This window comes from Oncorhynchus mykiss, chromosome 16, assembly GCF_057628025.1.
Source record: "Oncorhynchus mykiss isolate SJ-2025 chromosome 16, ASM5762802v1, whole genome shotgun sequence".
In the NCBI taxonomy this organism is placed as follows: Eukaryota; Metazoa; Chordata; class Actinopteri; order Salmoniformes; family Salmonidae; genus Oncorhynchus; species Oncorhynchus mykiss.
The window spans coordinates 62299189-62322500 of record NC_143037.1 but is presented as its reverse complement, the minus strand read 5'-3'; the positions used below and the strand labels follow the sequence as shown (position 1 = coordinate 62322500).

General features: G+C 44.8%; 1 protein-coding gene across 5 annotated transcripts in view; it reads left to right on the top strand.

Annotated features, from left to right (window-relative positions):
* LOC110492431 (transmembrane and coiled-coil domains protein 1) overlaps positions 1-23312 on the top strand; it is a 98842-nt gene that overhangs the window by 52274 nt on the left and 23256 nt on the right. The window contains exon 1 of one of the 5 annotated variants that reach the window (XM_036947425.2): positions 19295-20325. The exons of the other annotated variants lie outside the window; for them this stretch is intronic. Within the exon in view, the coding sequence (XP_036803320.1) occupies positions 20251-20325 (75 nt within the window). The 5' untranslated portion in view covers positions 19295-20250. Of the gene's footprint in view, positions 1-19294; positions 20326-23312 lie in introns of those variants that run through there. 5 annotated transcript variants of the gene reach the window in all.

The window sequence follows — 23312 nt, the reverse complement described above, 5'->3', positions numbered from 1 at the left end:
AGCCACAACTGTCAGTAAGAGTGTCCATGATTGAGTCTTTGAATGAAGAGATTGCGATAAAACTGTCCAGTTTGAGTGTTTGTTGCAGCTCGTTCCAGACGCTAGCTGCAGCAAACTGAAAAGACAAGTGACCCAGGGATGGGACCTTTAACAGAATGTGACTGGCAGAACGGGTGTTGTATGTGGAGGATGAGGGCTGCAATAGATATCTCAGATAGGGGGGAGTGGGGCCTAAGAGGGTTTTATAAATAAGCATCAACCAGTGGGTCTTGCGACATGTATACAGAGATGACCAGTTTACAGAAGAGTATAGAGTGCAGTGATGTGTCCTATAAGGAACATTGGTGGCAAATCTGATGGCGCGAATGGTAAAGAACGTCTCGTCGCTCGAGAGCACCCTTACCTGCTGATCTATAAATTATGTCTCCGTAATCTAGCATGGGTAGGATGGTCATCTGGATCAGTGTTAGTTTTGCAGCTGGGGTGAAAGAGGAGTGATTACGATAGAGGAAACCAAGTCTAGATTTAACTTTAGCCTGCATTTTCGATATGTGCTGAGAGAAGGACAGTGTACCGTCTAGCCATACTCCCAAGTATGTGTATGAGGTGACTACCTCAAGCTCTAAACCCTCAGAGGTAGTAATCACACCTTTGGGGAGAGGGGCATTCTTCTTACCAAACCACATGCCTTTGTTTTAGAGGTGTTCAGAACAATGTTAAGGGTAGAGAAAGCTTGTTGGACACTAAGAAAGCGTTGTTGTAGAGCATTTAACACAAAATTCAGGGAGGGCCCAGCTGAGTATAAGACTGCATCATCTGCATATAAATGGATGAGAGAGCTTCCTACTGCCTGAGCTATGTTTTTGATGTAAATTGAGAAGAGCGTGTGGGGCCTAGGATCGAGCCTTGGGGTACTCCCTTGGTGACAAGCAGTGGCTGAGACAGCAGATTTTCTGACTTTATACACTGCACTCTTTGAGAGAGGTAGTTAGCAAACCAGGCCAAAGACCCCTCAGAGACTCCAATATTCCTTAGCCAGCCCACAAGAATAGAATGGTCTACCGTATCAAAAGCTTTGGCCAATTCAATAAAAATAGCAGCACAACATTGCTTATAATCAAGGGCATTGGTGTAATCATTGAGGACCTTTTAAGGTTGCAGTGACACATCCATAACCTGAGTGGAAACCAGATTGCATACCAGAGAGAATACTATAGACATCAAGAAAGCCAGTCAGTTGATTATTGACAAGTTTTTCCAACACTTTTGATAAACAGGGCAAAATAGAAATAGGCCAATAACAGTTAGGATCAGCTGTATCACCCCCTTTAAAAAAAGGACGAACCGTGACTGTCTTCCAAGCATTGTTTTGACCGTTGGTAACAATATCGTAACAATGTACATATTGCCAAAGCTTACTTTGGATATTTACAATATTAAAATAATAAGAACCAAAATTGTCAACGGGACAACAGTAACAACAATAACCAAGGGTCAAAATAACCATACATTGAACAATAACAATAAGCATACAGTAGAGGACATGTGCATGTTGATTGGTCTGTCAGACTGTCCCTCAGATTTTTTTGAATGGCATAGAATGCCCTGTGTGCTTTCTCTCTCAGCTCCTTCACTGCATCATTAAGGTGTCCAGTTGAGCATATTTTTAAACCTAAGTAATTGTAGTGTGTGCAGCAGTACTCTATATATTTTGTACCAATTGAGAACTTTGGTCTAATTCCCTGAGATCTGGATCTTCTCTCGAAAATCATTATTTTAGTCATTACTTTTTGGCGTTTACTGCCAGGGCCCAGGTCTGGCAGTACGGCTCTAGCAAGTCCAGGCTCTGCTCTAGGCTATGTGCTGTGGGTGACAGCAGGCATCAGTCATCTGTGAAGAGTAGGCATATAACCTCTGAATTGTGGAGAGTAACACCAGGGGCTGAGGATTTTTCTAGAATAGTGGCCAATTTGTTGATGTAAATAATGAAGAGTGCAGAGCTCAGATTACAACCCTGGTGAAGGCCTTGCCCCTGGTTAAAGAATTCTGTTCTTTTCCTTTCAGTTTTAATGCCGCACGTATTGATATAATTATATGTTTTACCCCCTACGCCACTTTCAATAACTTTGTAGAACAGTCCTGTATGCCAAATAGAATCAAATGCTTTTTGGAAGTCAATAAAGCAAGGATATACAGTGCCTTGCGAAAGTATTCGCTCCCCTTGAACTTTGCGACCTTTTGCCACATTTCAGGCTTCAAACATAAAGATATAAAACTGTATTTTTTTGTGAAGAATCAACAACAAGTGGGACACAATCATGAAGTGGAATGACATTTATTGGATATTTCAAACTTTTTTAACAAATCAAAAACTGAAAAATTGGGCGTGCAAAATTATTCAGCCCCCTTAAGTTAATACTTTGTAGCGCCACCTTTTGCTGCGATTACAGCTGTAAGTCGCTTGGGGTATTTCTCTATCAGTTTTGCACATCAAGAGACTGAATTTTTTTTACCATTCCTCCTTGCAAAACAGCTCGAGCTCAGTGAGGTTGGATGGAGAGCATTTGTGAACAGCAGTTTTCAGTTCTTTCCACAGATTCTCGATTGGATTCAGGTCTGGACTTTGACTTGGCCATTCTAACACCTGGATATGTTTATTTTTGAACCATTCCATTGTAGATTTTGCTTTATGTTTTGGATCATTATCTTGTTGGAAGACAAATCTCTGTCCCAGTCTCAGGTCTTTTGCAGACTCCATCAGGTTTTCTTCCAGAATGGTCCTGTATTTGGCTCCATCCATATTCCCATCAATTTTAACCATCTTCCCTGTCCCTGCTGAAGAAAAGCAGGCCCAAACCATGATGCTGCCACCACCATGTTTGACAGTGGGGATGGTGTGTTCAGCTGTGTTGCTTTTACGCCAAACATAACGTTTTGCATTGTTGCCAAAAAGTTCAATTTTGGTTTCATCTGACCAGAGCACCTTCTTCCACATGTTTGGTGTGTCTCCCAGGTGGCTTGTGGCAAACTTTAAACTACACTTTTTATGGATATCTTTAAGAAATGGCTTTCTTCTTGCCACTCTTCCATAAAGGCCAGATTTGTGCAATATACGACTGATTGTTGTCCTATGGACAGAGTCTCCCACCTCAGCTGTAGATCTCTGCAGTTCATCCAGAGTGATCATGGGCCTCTTGGCTGCATCTCTGATCAGTCTTCTCCTTGTATGAGCTGAAAGTTTAGAGGGACGGCCAGGTCTTGGTAGATTTGCAGTGGTCTGATACTCCTTCCATTTCAATATTATCGCTTGCACAGTGCTCCTTGGGATGTTTAAAGCTTGGGAAATCTTTTTGTATCCAAATTCGGCTTTAAACTTCTTCACAACAGTATCTCGGACCTGCCTGGTGTGTTCCTTGTTCTTCATGATGCTCTCTGCGCTTTTAACGGACCTCTGAGACTATCACAGTGCAGGTGCATTTATACGGAGACTTGATTACACACAGGTGGATTGTATTTATCATCATTAGTCCTTTAGGTCAACATTGGATCATTCAGAGATCCTCACTGAACTTCTGGAGAGAGTTTGCTGCACTGAAAGTAAAGGGGCTGAATAATTTGCACGCCCAATTTTCAGTTTTTTGATTTGTTAAAAAAGTTTGAAATATCCAATAAATGTTGTTCCACTTCATGATTGTGTCCCACTTGTTGTTTATTCTTCACAAAAAATACAGTTTTATATCTTTATGTTTGAAGCCTGAAATGTGGCAAAAGGTCGCAAAGTTCAAGGGGGCTGAATACTTTCGCAAGGCACTGTATTTTGGTATTATTTTGGTGGACATGTTTATCTATCTGAGTTTGTAGGGTGTAAATATGTGTAAATATGATCAGTGAGCGATGTTTTGGTTTGAATCCAATTTGGCTTATTAAAACTCTTACATTTATAATACTACAGAAAACCTTCCCCAGGTTACTGTTCACACAAATGCCTGTGTAATTGTTAGGGTCAAATTTGTCTCCGTTCTTAAAGATTGGGGTTAGGAGTCCTTGATTCCAGATGTCAGCGAAATAACCTACACTCAGGATGAAATTAAACTATTTTAATACAGCCAATTGAAATTTTGCACAAGTGAGTTTGAGCATCTCATTTGGGATGCCATCAGGTCCACATGCTTTTTTACATTTGAGGGCCTGAAGTTTCTTATAGAGCTCCTGGTCAGTAATTGGGGAGTCCAATGGATTTTGATTGTCCTTTATAGCTTTTTCTAATCCATTCAACTTGTCATGAATTTGGCGTTGTTCTGCGTTTGTGTCAATTTGAACGGTGTTGTAGAGCGTTTTAAAATGGGTTGTCCATTTGTGCTTCTTTTGCTGTTTGCCTGAATATACAGTTGAAGTCGGAAGTTTAAATACACCTTAGCCAAATACATTTAAACTCAGTTTTTCACAATTCCTGACAGTTATTCCCAGTAAAAATTCCATGTTATGATCACCACTTCATTTTAAGAATGTGAAATGTCAGAATAGTATTAGAGATAATTATTTATTTCAGCTTGTATTTATTTCATCACATTCCCAGTGGGTCAGAAGTTTACATGCACTCAATTAGTATTTGGTAGTATTGGGTCAAACGTTTCGAGTAGCCTTCCACAAGCTTCCCACAATATTTTGGCCCATTCCTCCTGACAGAGCTGGTGTAACAGAGTCAGGTTTGTAGGCCTCCTTGCTCGCACACACTTTTTCAGTTCTGCCCACAAATGTTCTATAGGATTGAGGACAGGGCTTTGTGATGGCCACTCCAATACCTTTGTATTGGACTTTGTTGTCCTTAAACCATTTTGCCACAACTTTGGAAGTATGCTTGGGGTCATTGTCCATTTGGAAGACCCATTTGCGACCAAGCTTTAACTTCTTGACTGATGTCTTGAGATGTTGCTTCAATATATCCTCATAATTCTTCTTCCTCATGATGCCATCTATTTTGTGAAGTGTACCAGACCCTCCTCCAGCAAAGCAGCCCCACAACATGATGCTGCCACCCCCGTGCTTCACTGTTGGGATGGTGTTCTTTGGCTTGCAAGCCTCCCCCTTTTTCCGAGTCCTGTACTCTGGAGCGGAATCGATTTGGAGGTGGAGGGTTCGTCATGGTCTGGGACAGTGTCACAGCATCATCGACTGAGCTTGTTGTCATTGCAGGCAATCCCAACACTGTGCGTTACAGAGAAGACATCCTCCTCCCTCATGTGGTATCCTTCCTGTAGGCTCATCCTGACATGACCCTCCAGCATGACAATGCCACCAGCCATACTGCTCGTTCTGTGCGTGATTTCCTGCAAGACAGGAATGTCAGTGTTCTGCCATGGCCAGCAAAAAGCCCGGATCTCAACTCCATTGAGCACGTCTGGGACCTGTTGGATCGGAGGGTGAGGGCTAAGGCAATTCCCCCCAGAATGTCCGGGAACTTGCAGGTGCCTTGGTGGAAGAGTGGGGTAACATCTCACAGCAAGAACTGGCAAATCTGGTGCAGTCCATGAGGAGGAGATGCACTGCAGTACTGCAGTACTTAATGCAGCTGGTGGCCACACCAGATACTGACTGTTACTTTTGATTTTGACCCCCCCCCCCCCCTTTGTTCAAGGACTCATTATTACATTTCTGTTTGTCACATGTCTGTGGAACTTGTTCAGTTTATGTCTCAATTGAATCCTGTTATGTTCATACAAAAATGTTACGTTTGCTAAAAATAAATGTAGTTGACAGTGAGAGGACGTTTATTTTTTTGCTGAGTTTATTTGCAGTGGTGGCCATGTCAGTGTGCCGCTGCTAAATGCATATAGGGAAAACACTGTGTGTGTGTCCTCTCTGTGAAGTGTTGCCCCAGCCTGTTTAATCAGGCTGCTGAATAGTCAGCAGTAATTACCCATATAGGCCAACGCCCTCACCATGGCATCCTACATTAGTATGCAGACACTACAGTGTGAACAGATTACACACATGCAAATACTGTACACACACTGTTACCATGCAAATTTACATGCCCCACACTGTGCATATGCAAATGATGAACACCCCCCAAGAGATGAGTGGAGGGGTGGAATAAAGGAGAGATGAAGGGACAGATAGAAGGTAAATTAAAGGAGAGGTGGAGTACATCAGAGTAATGATCGGATAGCGTGAGGGACTGCTGGAGTAGATTAGAAGCATGGAGGGAGGGATAATAGCAGCAGATTTGAGAGAGGTGGAATGGAGGGAGGGAGTGGTGGAGAAGTAGAGTTGATATGTGAGAGGAGTGGAGGGAGGAGTAGAAGGGAGAGGGGAGGGAGTGGAGGAGTGTTATAATAGCAGTGTAAGGAAGAGGGGAGATGGGGAGGGAGGGATGGAGAGATGGGGAGGGAGGGATGGAGAGATGGGGAGGGAGAGATGGATGGAGAGATGGGGAGGGAGGGATGGAGAGATGGGGAGGGAGGGAGTGAGACTCCAGCATGTTGTGTGTGTATGTGTGCGTGCATGTGTACGTCCTTTGTGAGGTTGTTTTGGGGTCCACAGCTGGTCCTTCCTCTTTGGTCATTGGCATTGTGAATTGCCACATCTCTGCTCTCTGGGGGGATGTGAGGATGTCCTGGTCAACCTTCCCCCACATGTGTGCTCACTGGCAAATACCACCGGCATATAACAGCACTTAAGATGTTATTGGTAGACTCTGTGTCAAACATCATATGACTGTCATTGGTCCGCTCGGTCTCTGTCAAAGAGCACTTGACTGTCATTGGTCCACTTCACTGTATCTGTGTTAAGGTTGGAAAGACAATGAAAATACCCTCCTTACTCCAATTGAAGGTTAATTTGACCATAATTAGTTAAATCATACTGTATGTTTGTGAGCATACTGTGATTGGTACTCCTTCCCTCACATACAGTGTGCAGGCTGTAGACTATAATAACATTCTTAGATAGAGAGTGAGTGCTGGTGTGTTCTGTCTTTTGCTGCCATTCCCTGTGAGTGTAAGTGTGTGTGTATGAGAGACTGTGTAAGAGGAAATGGAGAGAGTGTGTTCTGTTTCTCCCTGCCACTCCCTGAGTGTATATGAGTGTGTGTTCTGTTTCTCCCTGCCACTCCCTGAGTGTATATGAGTGTGTGTTCTGTTTCTCCCTGCCACTCAGAGTGTATATGAGTGTGTGTTCTGTTTCTCCCTGCCACTCAGAGTGTATATGAGTGTGTGTTCTGTTTCTCTCTGCCACTCAGTGTATATGAGTGTGTGTTCTGTTTCTCCCTGCCACTCCCTGAGTGTATATGAGTGTGTGTTCTGTTTCTCTCTGCCACTCCCTGAGTGTATATGAGTGTGTGTTCTGTTTCTCCCTGCCACTCCCTGAGTGTATATGAGTGTTTGTTCTGTTTCTCCCTGCCACTCCCTGAGTGTATATGAGTGTGTGTTCTGTTTCTCCCTGCCACTCCCTGAGTGTATATGAGTGTGTGTTCTGTTTCTCCCTGCCACTCCCTGAGTGTATATGAGTGTGTGTTCTGTTTCTCCCTGCCACTCCCTGAGTGTATATGAGTGTGTGTTCTGTTTCTCCCTGCCACTCCCTGAGTGTATATCAGTGTGTGTTCTGTTTCTCCCTGCCACTCCCTGAGTGTATATGAGTGTGTGTTCTGTTTCTCCCTGCCACTCAGAGTGTATATCAGTGTGTGTTCTGTTTCTCCCTGCCACTGTTTCTCCCTGCCACTCAGAGTGTATATGAGTGTGTGTTCTGTTTCTCCCTGCCACTCAGTGTATATGAGTGTGTGTTATGTTTCTCCCTGCCACTCCCTGAGTGTATATGAGTGTGTGTTCTGTTTCTCTCTGCCACTCCCTGAGTGTATATGAGTGTGTGTTCTGTTTCTCCCTGCCACTCCCTGAGTGTATATGAGTGTGTGTTCTGTTTCTCCCTGCCACTCAGAGTGTATATGAGTGTGTGTTCTGTTTCTCCCTGCCACTCCCTGAGTGTATATGAGTGTGTGTTCTGTTTCTCCCTGCCACTCCCTGAGTGTATATGAGTGTGTGTTCTGTTTCTCCCTGCCACTCCCTGAGTGTATATGAGTGTGTGTTCTGTTTCTCCCTGCCACTCAGAGTGTATATGAGTGTGTGTTCTGTTTCTCCCTGCCACTCAGAGTGTATATGAGTGTGTGTTCTGTTTCTCCCTGCCACTCCCTGAGTGTATATGAGTGTGTGTTCTGTTTCTCCCTGCCACTCCCTGAGTGTATATGAGTGTGTGTTCTGTTTCTCCCTGCCACTCCCTGAGTGTATATGAGTGTGTGTTCTGTTTCTCCCTGCCACTCAGAGTGTATATGAGTGTGTGTGTATTTGATGAATAATAGATGAGGATATAGATTGCTGAGCTCAGCTCTGCAGCTCTGGTCCACTGACCCAGTTAACACACAGGAGAGCACACACACAGTAACCATCGTCTGACCTGTCATGCACTGCCTTGTCCGCCAGTCCACCTATCAGATTCCAGCCTACCATGTTCTCACACACATCCTCCTATCAGAGAGCATCATTTTAGTCTCTAAGGCCCCTTATCCTATCCCCAATATCCTTCAGGATGTGCATATATGAAGGGACCGAATAGGCGTAAGTAATAGGTGTAAGTAATATTGAAGATCAATCTCCTCTTTCTTCTATCTTGCAAGTACAGTATATGCACTTAGTCTGGCCCACAACGATCCTATTAAATTGATTGTTCTAATGTAATTCTATGGCCTCGCCCAGTATGCTAGCCTTGGTTCCAATTGCTGTTGCCGTCAATCATCCATCCCCGTTTTACCATTCCTGTCCTTTCATCTCTTGTCTTTTCCTCTCGCCTCACCCACTCACACGTGTGTCTTTATGTAATGTCTCAATACAGTTATGTATTGGGATATAGATGTGTGTTAGATCTGACACAGGTGGAACAATAATGGAAGAATGTAATAAAGAAAGAGGAATGTTGACAGGAAATAGCTTTGGTCAGGGACACAGACCTGGCTACTCAGACCAAAGGCATTCTAGAATGGGCTCTAAGGCAGATGGTCCCAGACGGTCTGTATACGTGTGTGTCAGGAGAGATGGAACTGAAAACAGTATCCCAGAGATGGTATGCATTGCTTTTGGAATAGCACCACCTAGTGGTCACCAATGCATCGCTCAACTCCCTCTCTGTCTCTACATTTTTTATTTAACCTTTATTTAAGTAGGCAAGTCAGTTAAGAACAAATTCTTATTTAAAATGACAGCCTAGGAATAGATGGTTAACTGCCTTGTTCAGGGGCAGAACGACAGATATTTTATCTTGTCAACTCGGGATTCAATCTAACTCTGGGATTCGACCTTCTCCCCTTCTCTCTTCTCTCTCAATCCCCTCCCCTTCTCCCCCTCTGTCTCTTCTTCTCTCTCGATCCCCGCCCCTTCTCCCCCTCTGTCTCTTCTTCTCTCTCTACCCCTCCCCTTCTCCCCCTCTGTCTCTTCTTCTCTCTCTATCCCCGCCCCTTCTCCCATTCTGTCTCTTCTTCTCTCTCTACCCCTGCCATTCACTCTCTGTCTCTTCTTCTCTCTCTACCCCTCCCCTTCTGTCTCTGTCTCTTCTTCTCTCTCTATCCCTCCCCTTCTATCTCTCAGTCTCTTCTTCTCTCTCTACCCCACCATTCTCTCTCTGTCTATTCTTCTCTCTCTACCCCTCCTCTTCTATCTCTGTCTCTTCTTCTTCTCTCTCTACCCCCTCCCCTTCCCCCCCTCTGTCTCTTCTTCTCTCTCTACCTCTCCCATTCGCTCTCTGTCTCTTCTTTTCTCTCTACCCCCGCCCCTTCTCCCATTCTGTCTCTTCTTCTCTCTCTACCCCCTCCCCTTCCCCCCTCTGTCTCTTCTTCTCTCTCTACCCCCTCCCCTTCCCCCCTCTGTCTCTTCTTCTCTCTCCACCCCTCCCATTCGCTCTCTGTCTCTTCTTCTCTCTCTACCCCCGCCCCTTCTCCCATTCTGTCTCTTCTTCTCTCTCTACCCCACCCATTCTCTCTCTCTCTTCTTCTCTCTCTACCCCTCCCCTTCTATCTCTCAGTCTCTTCTTCTCTCTCTACCCCCTCCCCTTCTCTCCCTCTCTCTTCTTCTCTCTCTACCCCCTCCCCTTCTCTCTCTGTCTCTTCTTCTCTCTCTACCCCACCCATTCTCTCTCTGTCTATTCTTCTCTCTCTACCCCTCCTCTTCTATCTCTGTCTCTTCTTCTTCTCTCTCTACCCCCTCCCCTTCCCCCCCTCTGTCTCTTCTTCTCTCTCTACCCCTCCCATTCGCTCTCTGTCTCTTCTTCTCTCTCTACCCCCGCCCCTTCTCCCATTCTGTCTCTTCTTCTCTCTCTACCCCCTCCCCTTCCCCCCCTCTGTCTCTTCTTCTCTCTCTACCCCCTCCCCTTCTCCCCCTCTCTCTTCTTCTCTCTCTACCCCCGCCCCTTCTCCCATTCTGTCTCTTCTTCTCTCTCTACCCCTCCTCTTCTATCTCTCAGTCAATTCTTCTCTCTCTACCCCCTCCCCTTCTCCCCCTCTGTCTCTTCTTCTCTCTCTACCCCGCCCCTTCTCCCCCTCTCTCTTCTTCTCTCTCTACCCCCGCCCCTTCTCCCATTCTGTCTCTTCTTCTCTCTCTACCCCTCCCCTTCACCCCATTCTGTCTCTTCTTCTCTCTCTACCCCCTCCCCCTTCACCCCATTCTGTCTCTTCTTCTCTCTCTACCCCCTCCCCCTTCACCCCATTCTTTCTCTTCTTCTCTCTCTACCCCCGCCCCTTCTCCCATTCTGTCTCTTCTTCTCTCTCTACCCCTCCCCTTCACCCCATTCTGTCTTTTCTTCTCTCTCTACCCCCTCCCCCTTCACCCCATTCTGTCTCTTCTTCTCTCTACCCCCTCCCCTTCACCCCATTCTGTCTTTTCTTCTCTCTCTACCCCTTCCCCCTTCACCCCATTCTGTCTATTCTTCTCTCTCTACCCCTCCCCTTCTCTCTCTGTCTCTTCTTCTCTCTCGATCCCCGCCCCTTCTCCCCCTCTGTCTCTTCTTCTCTCTCTACCCCCTCCCCTTCACCCCATTCTGTCTCTTCTTCTCTCTCTACCCCCGCCCCTTCTCCCATTCTGTCTCTTCTTCTCACTCTACCCCTCCCCTTCACCCCATTCTGTCTCTTCTTCTCTCTCTACCCCCTCCCCCTTCACCCCATTCTGTCTCTTCTTCTCTCTCTACCCCTCCCCTTCTCTCTCTGTCTCTTCTTCTCTCTCGATCCCCGCCCCTTCTCCCCCTCTGTCTCTTCTTCTCTCTCTACCCCTCCCCTTCTCCCCTCTGTCTCTTCTACTCTCTCTATCCCCGCCCCTTCTCCCCCTCTGTCTCTTCTTCTCTCTCTACCCCTCCCCTTCTCTCTCTGTCTCTTCTTCTCTCTCTACCCCTCCCCTTCTCCCCCTCTGTCTCTTCTTCTCTCTCTACCCCCTCCCCTTCTCCCCATTCTGTCTCTTCTTCTCTCTCTACCCCTCCCCTTCACCCCATTCTGTCTCTTCTTCTCTCTCTACCCCCTCCCCCTCTGTCTCTTCTTCTCTCTCTACCCCTCCCCTTCACCCCATTCTGTCTCTTCTTCTCTCTCTAAACCCTCCCCTTCTCCCATTCTGTCTCTTCTTCTCTCTCTACCCCCTCCCCTTCACCCCATTCTGTCTCTTCTTCTCTCTCTACCCCCTCCCCTTCACCCCATTCTGTCTCTTCTTCTCTCTCTACCCCCTCCGCTTCTCTCCCTCTGTCTCTTCTTCTCTCTCTACCCCCTCCGCTTCTCCCCCTCTGTCTCTTCTTCTCTCTCTACCCCCTCCCCTTCACCCCATTCTGTCTGTTCTTCTCTCTCTACCCCCTCCCCTTCACCCCATTCTGTCTCTTCTTCTCTCTCTACCCCCTCCCCCTCTGTCTCTTCTTCTCTCTCTACCCCTCCCCTTCTCCCATTCTGTCTCTTCTTCTCTCTCTACCCCCTCCCCTTCACCCCATTCTGTCTCTTCTTCTCTCTCTACCCCCTCCGCTTCTCTCCCTCTGTCTTTCTCTCTTTTTTTCTCTCTCTCTCACGCACACGTTTTTTTTTAAATTTCATGACCTATAAAGTAAACCAGACCCAGCTTTATGCACTGGTACCCAGAATGACCCAGCTGCTACAGTACACACCAGTCTGTCCTCCTGACCTACCATTTGGGAAGCCCTGTGCTAGATTTCTACACTTACATTACCTCTCCCAATGGTAGCCTGCAGTACTGTACAGTATCATCTAGAGGGCGCTGTAGACTCACTCTGCTCCCTGTCTCAAGTGTCCTGGCTTAGCTGGTAGCCCAGTTCACACTGTAACTGGTTGAACTGTTCAGAACTGGACTGGCTGAATCCTCCCTCCAAACCCTCCCTATAGCCCACCTACCAGGGCTAATGAAGAGGGGCCAGCTGGGTCAATATTGGAGCACAAGTGGGCCATCAGGACCAGGAGAGGGGTGTTTGGGGGGCTGATCAAACCGTGTAGGGACTAAAGGTTTTTACAGATTGTCCTAGTCTCTGTGTCTTCCTACCCATTAATAGGCTGGCAGGGTGTTGCGGCCAACACACTTCCCCTGCTATACACTGTATTGTACATGGCCAGCAAGGCATTATGGGATAGCGACCCCTCTTTATCTGTGTTGCATAATCAGGATGAGATGGGTTTAAGCAGGTGTAAACAGGACCGGGTCGGGTAAATACTGACCATAACCACTAGGCACACACACACACACACATTTGTTTCACTATCCTTTGATTCCCTTTCAAAATCCTATATTCCCTAACCCCTAAACCTAACCCTAACCTTAACCCCAAACCTAACTCCTCAATCTCAAATTCTAACCCTAATTCTAACCCTAACACTAAACCTAACTCCCAAGCTTAAAATAACCTTTATCCTTGTGGGGACTGGCGAAATGCCTCCACTTGTCCGAATTGTCCTTGTCTTACCATCCTTTTGAAGACAAAAACACACACACACGTATGAGCATGCATAACCACACACTCAACAGGACACCTTAGCTCATACACATGGGCTGTATGTACAGGACTACTGACACACACCCATACTATAGGAAACACACAAAATCACCACCTTGCGACCGTCACTGTAATCTGTGACAAGATGTGTCTCTTTAGCACACCGTAGGTAAACCTGTATGAAATTCCCTATTGGTGAGTTGAGTCAGGGTCACTGTGTTCTAATCTACCACACCCAACTGCACCGAGGCACAGTGGCTAGGCCCAAAACCTTTGCTAGATACAATCTGTGCTCTACTATGTTCACATGTTCAGACCAGCTCCTCAGAGCCTCCTTTATGGATCCAGTTTTTCATAGTGGGCATTGAAAACATATTATTCACTTCAGAAGGTTGCGCCTATTCAATTCCATATCACCCGCCAGAGAATGGAACTGAGCAGTAAGCCTGTGTTTTGTTGTTGGTGGTGTTTCTCTGGTCTTGCTGTTTGGGTCGGCCATAAGAACCATGGCTGCGTTTCGTCCTTCAGTCATAAAGCCTCTAGTAATAATCTGCCCAGTGGTTTATGTAGCTCCTAGCCAGCCCATTAATGTGAGATGAGGGGCTGGGGAGCCTGTTCTCAATGGGGAGGATATTGTTTAGATGGCCCTGAGATTGGGTCTCCTCTCCTAGGGGCTTGAGGACCAAACAAAGCTTTCACTCTTCTCCCTTTATGTAACCTCCAACACACACACACCCATCCTGACAACTCATAACCTATCCACATGGTGGGGAGTTTATGGATCTCAGTCTACATCTCACTCTTTTTTCTGATTGTTCTCCCTTTCCCTCACTCTCCCTCTCTTTCTCCCTATCCTTCTCTTTCGTAGTTGTCCTCTATTCCCTCCCTCCCTCCCTCCCTCCCAATCTCTATTTATTTGACATGTTCTTCATTTTTAATGTTCTTTATGCCCTTCTTTATTTATCTCTTCCTCCTTCTTAGTCCAGGGCCGTTAACTGTTCTGTCTGTGTTGTCCCTGGGTTTCTCTTTCTGGCATGTTCCACCCTGGCAGCTGTTCAGGACTTGCTTCTCTCTTTGGAATCAGAATGAGGAAGATGATCATTCTAGGTTGTGGTTGTGTTTCCTGGCTGAGGGCAGTCCTCTGGATTTCACATGCCCCAGAGCCTTCTATTCTGGAAAACATCCCCTTGTACTCTGGAATCCAGAGCCCTCTATTTAGAGAGCCTCTGCTAAATGCTGGAAGCATCCTCTGTGTCATGACACTGTGGTGATAGTATAGCCAGTGACGAATACATAGCCAGTGACGAATCAGTCAGATGATTTCATGTTTTGTTCTGGTCTATTCCAATATTATTCTAGCTCAGCTTGTCTTAATACATACATTCTCATTCACTACGTGTGTGTGTCCAAATGGGTCAATGTTGTGGCTGCTGGATAAATATCCCAAAAGCCAATAAAATGAGACAGGGCTAAGGCTTATGGGAACAATGGCTAGCTATAGAATTAGGTTTTGTTTCTCCCTGGCCTGATAAACACACACCCCTACAGCCTGTGGACAAAACAGTCCATTAAACACAGCTCTGTGTTTAGAGGGTAATTCCACTGTAGCAGAGTGATGCTGACTCAGATTTAACACTTGAACATGTATGCAAACAAAAACCAATGGTTGCTAAGCTAAACCATACAACACTATGCACAAGGACGACTTTTAACCATTCCCGCTGAGAGTTTACAAAGACACATTTACTTGGGGGGAAAAAAATTGGTAACAGAATGATGACACAAACAGTACAAACACAAAGTCATTCTGTTACCAAACTTTGCATCTGCGCTGTTCTTTCATGTGTTACCTACCATCCCACTATAAGGCCCTATTGGTTTGTGGCAGTAAACTCTCTCTTTGTCAGCAGTATCTGTATCTTATTGCCCCAGTCCGGCTCCGGGTTGACGTGAACCCAATACACAGATCTAGGATCAGATTTCCCTCCACCAATCTCAACCTTATCTGTTCAGGGGGAATTATATCTGATTCTGTGTCAGTAGTTAGGGGAAACTTCAACCACTCCCATTCATGCAGCACCTGAGGGAGGTGACCCATAGTGACTGCTTCAGGAGCACTGACGCTATACGCTTCACTGAGGTGACATAGCTACTCTGCCATTTATGGTGGTGCCACCAAGGAATGTCGCTAAAGAATGTCCTGTTTTGTGGACTATCTTTTGAATGCCTTTGGCTTGTTTTACAGAATGACTAAATAGTTCCTGACTCACTCAAAAGACCTGGATATTCCCTGGGTTACATTGATAGCTGCTCAAGTAGCTTGGTCTCCTAAGAGACAGACCTGGGACTGCAACGGCACTCAATTCAGCTGTGGAGAATGTATGTGATGTCAGCTCTGAAAGCATCTGGAAACCAGTTAGGTCAGTCAGACTCCAGAACTGGTCTTTCACTGACTGATACATTGACACATATTAATGAGAAAAGACTAGAAAGCATTTCTGTTAGTATGTTTGTTTGATTGTTCTGTATAAAGTGTATGTGATCACGTTCCTCATTGTCTTTACATATTGTGGGGGGGGCTTAAAATACCCATAAGTCCCCACAAGGATAGTAAAACATGAAAATGTATGCCTTGTGGGGACATTTACCACATCCCAATGAGGACAAAGGCTATTTTAAGCTTGGGGGTTAGGTTTAGGGTTAGTGTTAGAATTAGGGTTAGGGTTAGGGTAAGGGGTTAGGTTTAGGGTTTGGGTTAAGGTTAGGGTTAGGGTAAGGGTTAGGTTTATGTTAGGTGTTAGGGAAATGAGGAATTTGAATGGAAATATATTTTAGGTCCCCACGAGGATAGAAGAACATAACTAGGTGTGTGTGTGTGTGCGTGTTTGCGGGCATAAGTATGTGTGTATGTACGTTTAAGTAGGCCCTTTGTACCAGGCCAGCTCACCTTGTTTGACTGAAGAGATAACACCTGTTCTGTAATGATGTTGAACAGCACTTGGGCAATTCCACGCTAACGGAATTCTGATTTCTGATTTTTCTCTTTCTAGTGTATTCCAACACTAAAAACCATTGATTTCAAAGTTTAACAAACCATACAACTCTATGCACTTGAACTACTTTGAACCATTTACACAGAACATTTCACAAAAACACATTTATGGGAAGAACTGTGCAGATACAAAGTTTTCTCCCCCTCAGGTTTTTATGCAACCACGTTTTACAAAAACTTCTAAATATCTGCTCAAAATTAAGATTCAAAGATGTCGGCAGAAAGAATGGGGTGTGACATGACACCTTGAGTTTAAAATGATATATTTTGGTTATTGAACTACATTATGTGAAGTGGATTTACATCATGGATCCCTGATCTGTACAAAGTAGAAGTGCATAATTATGAATATCATTCTGTTCATGGCGATTTATCCTAAATAGGTACACAAAGGTTGAAATATGCAATATACTTATTTTGCATATTTGGGCATTCTTCTACATACTTATTGTAATGAGCTTCGCTCCAAACAAGACCACATTTGGTTGGTTTGGTCCAGACCAAATCTGAAACAATCATAGACATCTATGTTTCATAAGTTTGAACATCACAGTAAAGCACAGTAGAGTACAGTAGAGTAAGCTAAAGTAGATATGTTCAGTACAGTAAGGTACAGTAAAGTAGATATGTTCAGTAGAGTATAATACAGTACATTATACTGTACTCTTCTCTAACATGTCCTACTCTACCTTTCTTTACTGTACAGTTATGTTCTGTACTGTACTGTTCTCAACTGGACAGTGCTGTCCAAACTTGTTAAACATAGTTGTCTATGATTGGTTAAGATTTGGCCCGGCCAGGGCGGACTGACCAAATTTCAACTACTTTTCAACATCCATGGACGTGCTGGGAGAGTTGACATTAATTGGAGAGAGAAGAGAGAGAAATAGAGTGGGAGAGAGAGATGGAGAGAGAGATGGGGTTTTCCAGACTGTTGTCACACCCTTGCTTTGACCACCAGATGACAGAAAGAGAAAGAAAACAGTTATGAGCTGAACATAACAGTATGCCAGTGGAAGGGAGGACAGTAGCAGGTGACCCAACTGTGGTTTGGGATGACTATGATTTCCCATTGTAGCCAATTTAACTGCAGTCATTTTCTGTAATTCCGTTATCGATTTGGTTACAGAGTTTTAATCACTTAATAATTAATAAACAAATCTGATATCAGTAAAAACACTACAACTATTTGGTAGGTCTACCTTTACTTTTTACTTCTGTGAACTTTTCTTATCCTCCCTCATCCTCCCTCAAGAAATTTGAAAATATCTTAAATATATGTGGGTTTTTGGTAACGGAATTACAAGGCACAAGGCAACGTTTCTTAAATGTAAAGAAGGCAAATAGTTTCTCCAAAACCAAGTATAAGTGTTGATATTAGTTGGCAGGGGTCTTCAACATTTATTCTGTTTTGATTTATTTCTGATACCTTTTTAAGACTTTTTCTGGTAGGTGTTTTATAAGACCCCTTTTCCATCTGTTTGACCAGAAATCAAAGCCTTTGCTTATTCCACATTTTTAGGGTGGAAAATTGTTGAAAAATGTATATGCCTTAATAATAAAAAAGTCAGGCAAATAAACTCTTCGCTTTCATTTGACGCCCAATTTGACATGCTCCTCTAAACGTCATGTTGGTGCTCAGGGGTCCTTTTACATGGAAATGCACCACTTCAGAGGCTTGAATGAATGGTCGTCGTTGACAGTGGATAGCAGATAAAGAATAGAGAATATTGCTTTAGTGATGGTGTCACGTTCTGACCATAGTTCTGTTATTTTATTCTTTGTTTTAGAATGGTCAGGGTGTGAGTTGGGGTGGCCAGTCTATGTTTGTTTTTCTATGTTGGTTTTTGTGTTCGGCCTAGTATGGTTCTCAATCAGAGGCAGGTGTCGTTAGTTGTCTCTGATTGAGAATCATACTTAGGTAGCCTGGGTTTCACTTTTGGTTTGTGGGTGTTTGTTTCCATGTGAGTGTTTGGGCCACACGGTACTGTTTTGGTTTTGTTAATTCACGTCGTTGTTTTGATTCAGTGTTCAGTGCTTTCTTTAATTAAAATCATCATGAAGACTTGCTGCGCTTTGGTCCGATCCTTACTCCTCCTCAGACGAAGAGGAGGAAAGCCGTTACAGATGGGCAGTTTGACAATAGGCCTGTCTGTGTCTTTGGTAATAGTGCAGGGGGGTTGATTTATAAAGCCTGCAAGCAGCCATGTGCCCACTTTCATTCATCACACACACACACACACACACACACACACACACACACACACACACACACACACACACACACACACACACACACACTCCCAGAAGCCTCAGAATAACTGAGGCCTACTCTTATGTAAGCTGCCTTTCCCCTAAACTCTAGCCTCTCTCTGGGTGTGGGTCCCTCCATTCCCTTCCTCCCTCCCCACAGTCCCTCATTAAAGCCTTTTATTCATCCCCCTGCCCTCCCTCCTCCTTCTCTCTCCATCCTCCTCTCCCTCCCTCAATTCATTTCTGTACAGAGGCTCTTTGGCAGCCCCCCTCCTGCTTCCCCCCCCCTACGTGCCCCGCTTCGCTTCTCCCCCTAATTGGTTGTGAGCCGTTGGTACACACACACACACACACACACACACACACTTCTGCATTACGGTCTTGTTGGTCATATGACTGTATGATCTGAAAAGGGGTTTATGGTGTAGCTGTTTTTCAGCTAAAACTGATTCTGTTTCCTCAGATAGAAAACCTAGTCAGCCTTAATCAAATGAACAACACTGGTTTTGTTTAGTACTGTGACATCATGTTTTCTACAGTATGTGGAATGTGGATGTGTGTTGAGTGACATCATGCCCAGTGGCAGTATCCAGTAGGAACAGAGATGAGATCATAGGCTTCTGATGCAAGGCTAATTGGGATTTCAGGCAGATGATTTTCTAAGAGATGTGTTAAAATGAAAGCAGGGCATTCTGACTGTGAGAGTTGATTGGCTGAGAGTTTAATTTAATCAAAGCTCATTGGTTGTGGTATGCAGGCTATGTGAGGTAGTTGTTTTCAGTGTGCTTGCTGTCAGTGCTCATTGGCTGTGACATTGAACCTGTGGAAGATAATTGGCTCAGCCTTGACAGTTTGTTTCTACCCGTATGAGATGTTTTCTCCATCAGATAGCCAACTGCGGAATTTCACTGGCCCAAAAACTGTGTCAGAATAAAATACTTTCCCTCTTCACCCCTCCCTGTTCGCTCGCTTCTCTCTCTCCCTCCCTCTTGTTCTTTCACTCACACACACAGTGACAGCTCCTGGAGGGCTCTTTTCTCCTCCCTGCTCCCTCGATCCCCTCACATCCGTCCTCAGGGTCTGTCTTTCTCTCTTTTTCTCCCTCAGTAGATTTTACACCCTGTGGACTCTGAAAACTTGACCCTGCGTTCAAACTGCAGTCAACTCTGCCTTCGGTTAACCCTACCTTCAATCTTCTGTCAGTCCTTCCTTCAGTTAACCCTGCGTTCAAACTGCAGTCAACTCTGCCTTCGGTTAACCCTACCTTCAATCTTCTGTCAGTCCTTCCTTCAGTTAACCCTGCGTTCAAACTGCAGTCAACTTTATTCAGTTCAACTGTCACTTCTTGTCATTCTGAGCCTTCATCAGGACCACCCGACGCTGCGAGGAGTACTTGTTCTTCCAGGAGCGCTGTGCCCTATGGTGTTGTGTTCGCTGAAGCATGTGTGTGTGTGCTCCATAGGCTTGGCGTTAGCTGGACTCTCTCTCCTCTCTGTAGGCTGTGTGATCAGTGAAGCATGGATTCAGCAGAGCTGCTGCTCTATCAGTCTCTCAGGCTGCCAGCAGGACAGGCTGATAGCAGGACAGGCTGATAGCAGGGTCTCCTAGGGTTGTGGACTCCGTGGTGACTGTGGTCTCTGGATTTCGTTCTCTGTCTGAAAGTGGTGTCTGGTGTTGGATGGGCTGGTTGAGCAGTGGACTCTGCTTCTGATGAAGGCCTGTGCTGGACAGTGGACTCTGCCTCAGTGGATCTTGATACATTCCTTTGGCTTCTTTGTCTAGTGGACCTTAGACCCTCTTTTTTTATTCCCTGTGTGAAGTGGACTTTGTTCCAAAAGGACCTGTCAGTGAGTCTGTCCAATGTGGCTGTGGCCATCTCCTATGGGCCAGACTGATGCCTCCTTTCCCTCTGAGGTGTCAATGAGGCTGTGTGAGGTTCCATGCACCTCCCCATCATGGAGGTCATCTTCAACCTGATAACTGCTGACCCCTCTCCACCTCCTTCCCCCACAACCGTGAGTCTCCATCTGTATACAGCGTGTGCCTGTGTGTGTGTTCATCTATGTTGGACCTCACAGCATGTGCACGTACATCTCTAAATGTTGTCGTTCATTATATATGCATGTGTTCACATCCATGTGGGTATCCCTCCAAATGCAGCGTCTATGAGTGTTAATGTGTCTACAATGTGTCAAAGTGTCCTTGCATTACATGAACCAGTACATGCCCATGTTGAAATTCTAACAGCGCATTTGATTTAAAAGCTGTGAGTTGCGGGTGGAGACCAGAGGCCTGTACTGAGAGGCTTTGAGAGGACGTCATGGGGACTGAAAGCCTGTGTTGTGATGGCTGGGCTGGGCTAAGCCATAATGTTTCAACAGGCTCCCAGTTTAGTTTAGTTTAGTCTTGTGTGGGTTTTTTCCTGTTGGAAGTGGACACAACAGGCTTTTCTCCCAGACCCTCTGAATTCCTCCACACAACAAGAGTTAGCTGCTGGTGAGCTTGGTGTGTGTGTGTGTGTGTGTGTGTGTGTGTGTGTGTGTGTGTGTGTGTGTGTAAATCACTGCATGCCCAGCGTCACACAGAGTTATGTAATTGTCCCTAGCTATTGAATGGCCCTCATTGTTGTCCGATTGGAACCCTTTAAAGACACAAAAAGCCGATTTCCATTCAAAACTGTCCTTCCTCAATATCAGAGCTGCTTCATTTGGCAGGGCTGGGTGGGAACTGAGACCATCAGGAAAGAAGAGGAGAGGAGGAAAAGGGGAAGAAAAGAGCAAAGAGAGTATACATTTGGAAGAAGAGCAGAAGAGGGATGAAGAGAGGAGAAGGGAAGAGAGGAGGAGAGTCATGAAGACTGGGAGTGGAGAATGGGAGAGGAGAGGCATTGGGAACTTGTGTTGATGAGTTTGGCTTGCTCTGCTCTAGAGAGGGGAATTCCAGATCCTTAGCCCAACACAGTGTCTCCCAGTCTGCCAACTCATAGTGAGCTATGCAGTAAGATCTCCCTAGTCCTAGAATAGCCCTACACTGTAAGGTCTGCTGTGTACATTCTACTGCTAAATCATTTATTAAGATCATTTTGACATGGAACACTCACATGCTCTGATGTTCTAGCTAGACTTAATTCAGGTGTCCTGAGGTCTTGGCACACTCACACACTCACTCACTCTCACACACACACATCAGTCTTGTCAGTTCTAATCAGTCCTATCAGATCTGGGATCTCTCTGAGTCAAGAACTTCCTTAACCTGTGAAGGTTTCATTGAAACATATTGTATCTTATCAATTTTTGAGAAAGAAAGCCGATATGACAGAGTTTGAGTGAATAATGTTCTTGTGAATCCTTTGTGTCTCTGTAACTCTTTTGGGCTGTTTACCAGAACAGTTAGGAGGACAGAGTTTATTTGTTGTGTTTGGTGTCATGACTGAGTGATCAAGTTTCAGCTGGATTAATCATACTCTAATTAAAGATGGGTTTCTATGGCAACCCATACGATTATGTTCATTTCCCAGCGTTATCAGATGCAAACATGTTGAATGAAGAAGTGCCAGAATTTCTCATTAGCACACACAAACATATGGACATAAAAACTGCCAAATATGCGAAGCAAGGCTAAAGAACATAAAATGTAATGTGAGGTAAAGACCACCCTCAAGACTAGATCAGTATAAAAGACCACAGGCCTCATTTATCAACCGTGCGTATGCTCAAATCTGTGCGGAAACTATTTCCACGCGGTGTGAGATAAATCAATATGAATGTTTGCTTGAGAGTGTGTGTAAATTTACTCAAAGCCATTACTATGCATAGGCACAGTGCCAAGTGGTGGGAAAGGGAACTGTTACAATAATCATCCATATAAAGTGCAGTAATTTGTTAAATTAGAGGCACGTGTGAAAGTGAAACCATTGAAATGCTATAAAAGACTGAGATAATGGGAAATCAAATGAGATGAGATGGCTGATCTTGCTCTGTTGAAAGATTAGGCATTTAACAGAGATGGTTGATCTTGCTCTGTTTTGGCAATTCACAGAGAGCCTGTTTTTAGAGACAGGTGGGACTTTTTTTTTGCAGAAGGTACAGATTGACTCATCAGATATCGTTTCCAAAACCAAACTTATAAGATTGTTGCGAGGATTTAAGACCTACTTTAGAAAGGCACATGTCATTCCGGTGCACATCCAAGTGCTAATCAACCATCAGGTTTTTGGCAAAGGGCACTTTGATCAGCATCTTACAGCCCTCTATAAGCCAATGTTTTGGATGCAATCATCAGCAAAATGAACAGTTACATACAATTTCCATACACCATCGCACAACAGGTTGAAGTCTAGGTTTTTTTGTTGCCATTCATGGATTCCCAAATACAAATGGAGCAATGATAGGTTATGTGATGCGCAAAAGACACTGCTGAATGTGGTGGTCAGGTGGAACGCACGACTCGTTCATCCTGCAGGACAGCAATGATGACCTATAGGCCTACACTCTTAGAAAAAAGGAGCTATCTAGAACCTAAAAGGGTTATTTGGCTGTCCCCATAGGATAACCATTTGAAGAACACTATTTGGTTCCAAGTAGAACACTTTAGGTTCCAGGTAGAATCATTTTTGGTTCCATGCAGAACCCTTTCCACAGAGGGTTCTACCTGGAGCTAAAAAGGGTTCTACATAGAGCCAAAAAAGGTTATTCTTTGGGAACAGGCGAATAAACCTTCTGGAACCCTTTTTTCTAAGAGTGTACAGGAAGGAGGGAGTTGTTGAGGATGGATGGCTTATTGGTGAGTGTTGCCTACTCATTTGAGGTATATTTACCATTGCTAAAGCAACGTGAATTGTCCTAATGCTCCTCTCTTTGTAGCTATGTTTTATTTTTACTGGTCAAGCCACAACTGAGCGAGCCAAATAAAACCTTTTGGTTGTATTCAATCTCTGACACTAGCACCCCTCTTTAAGTCTCTTAAAAGTATTTTTGTTAGCTTTTTTTGGTTGCACCATTGT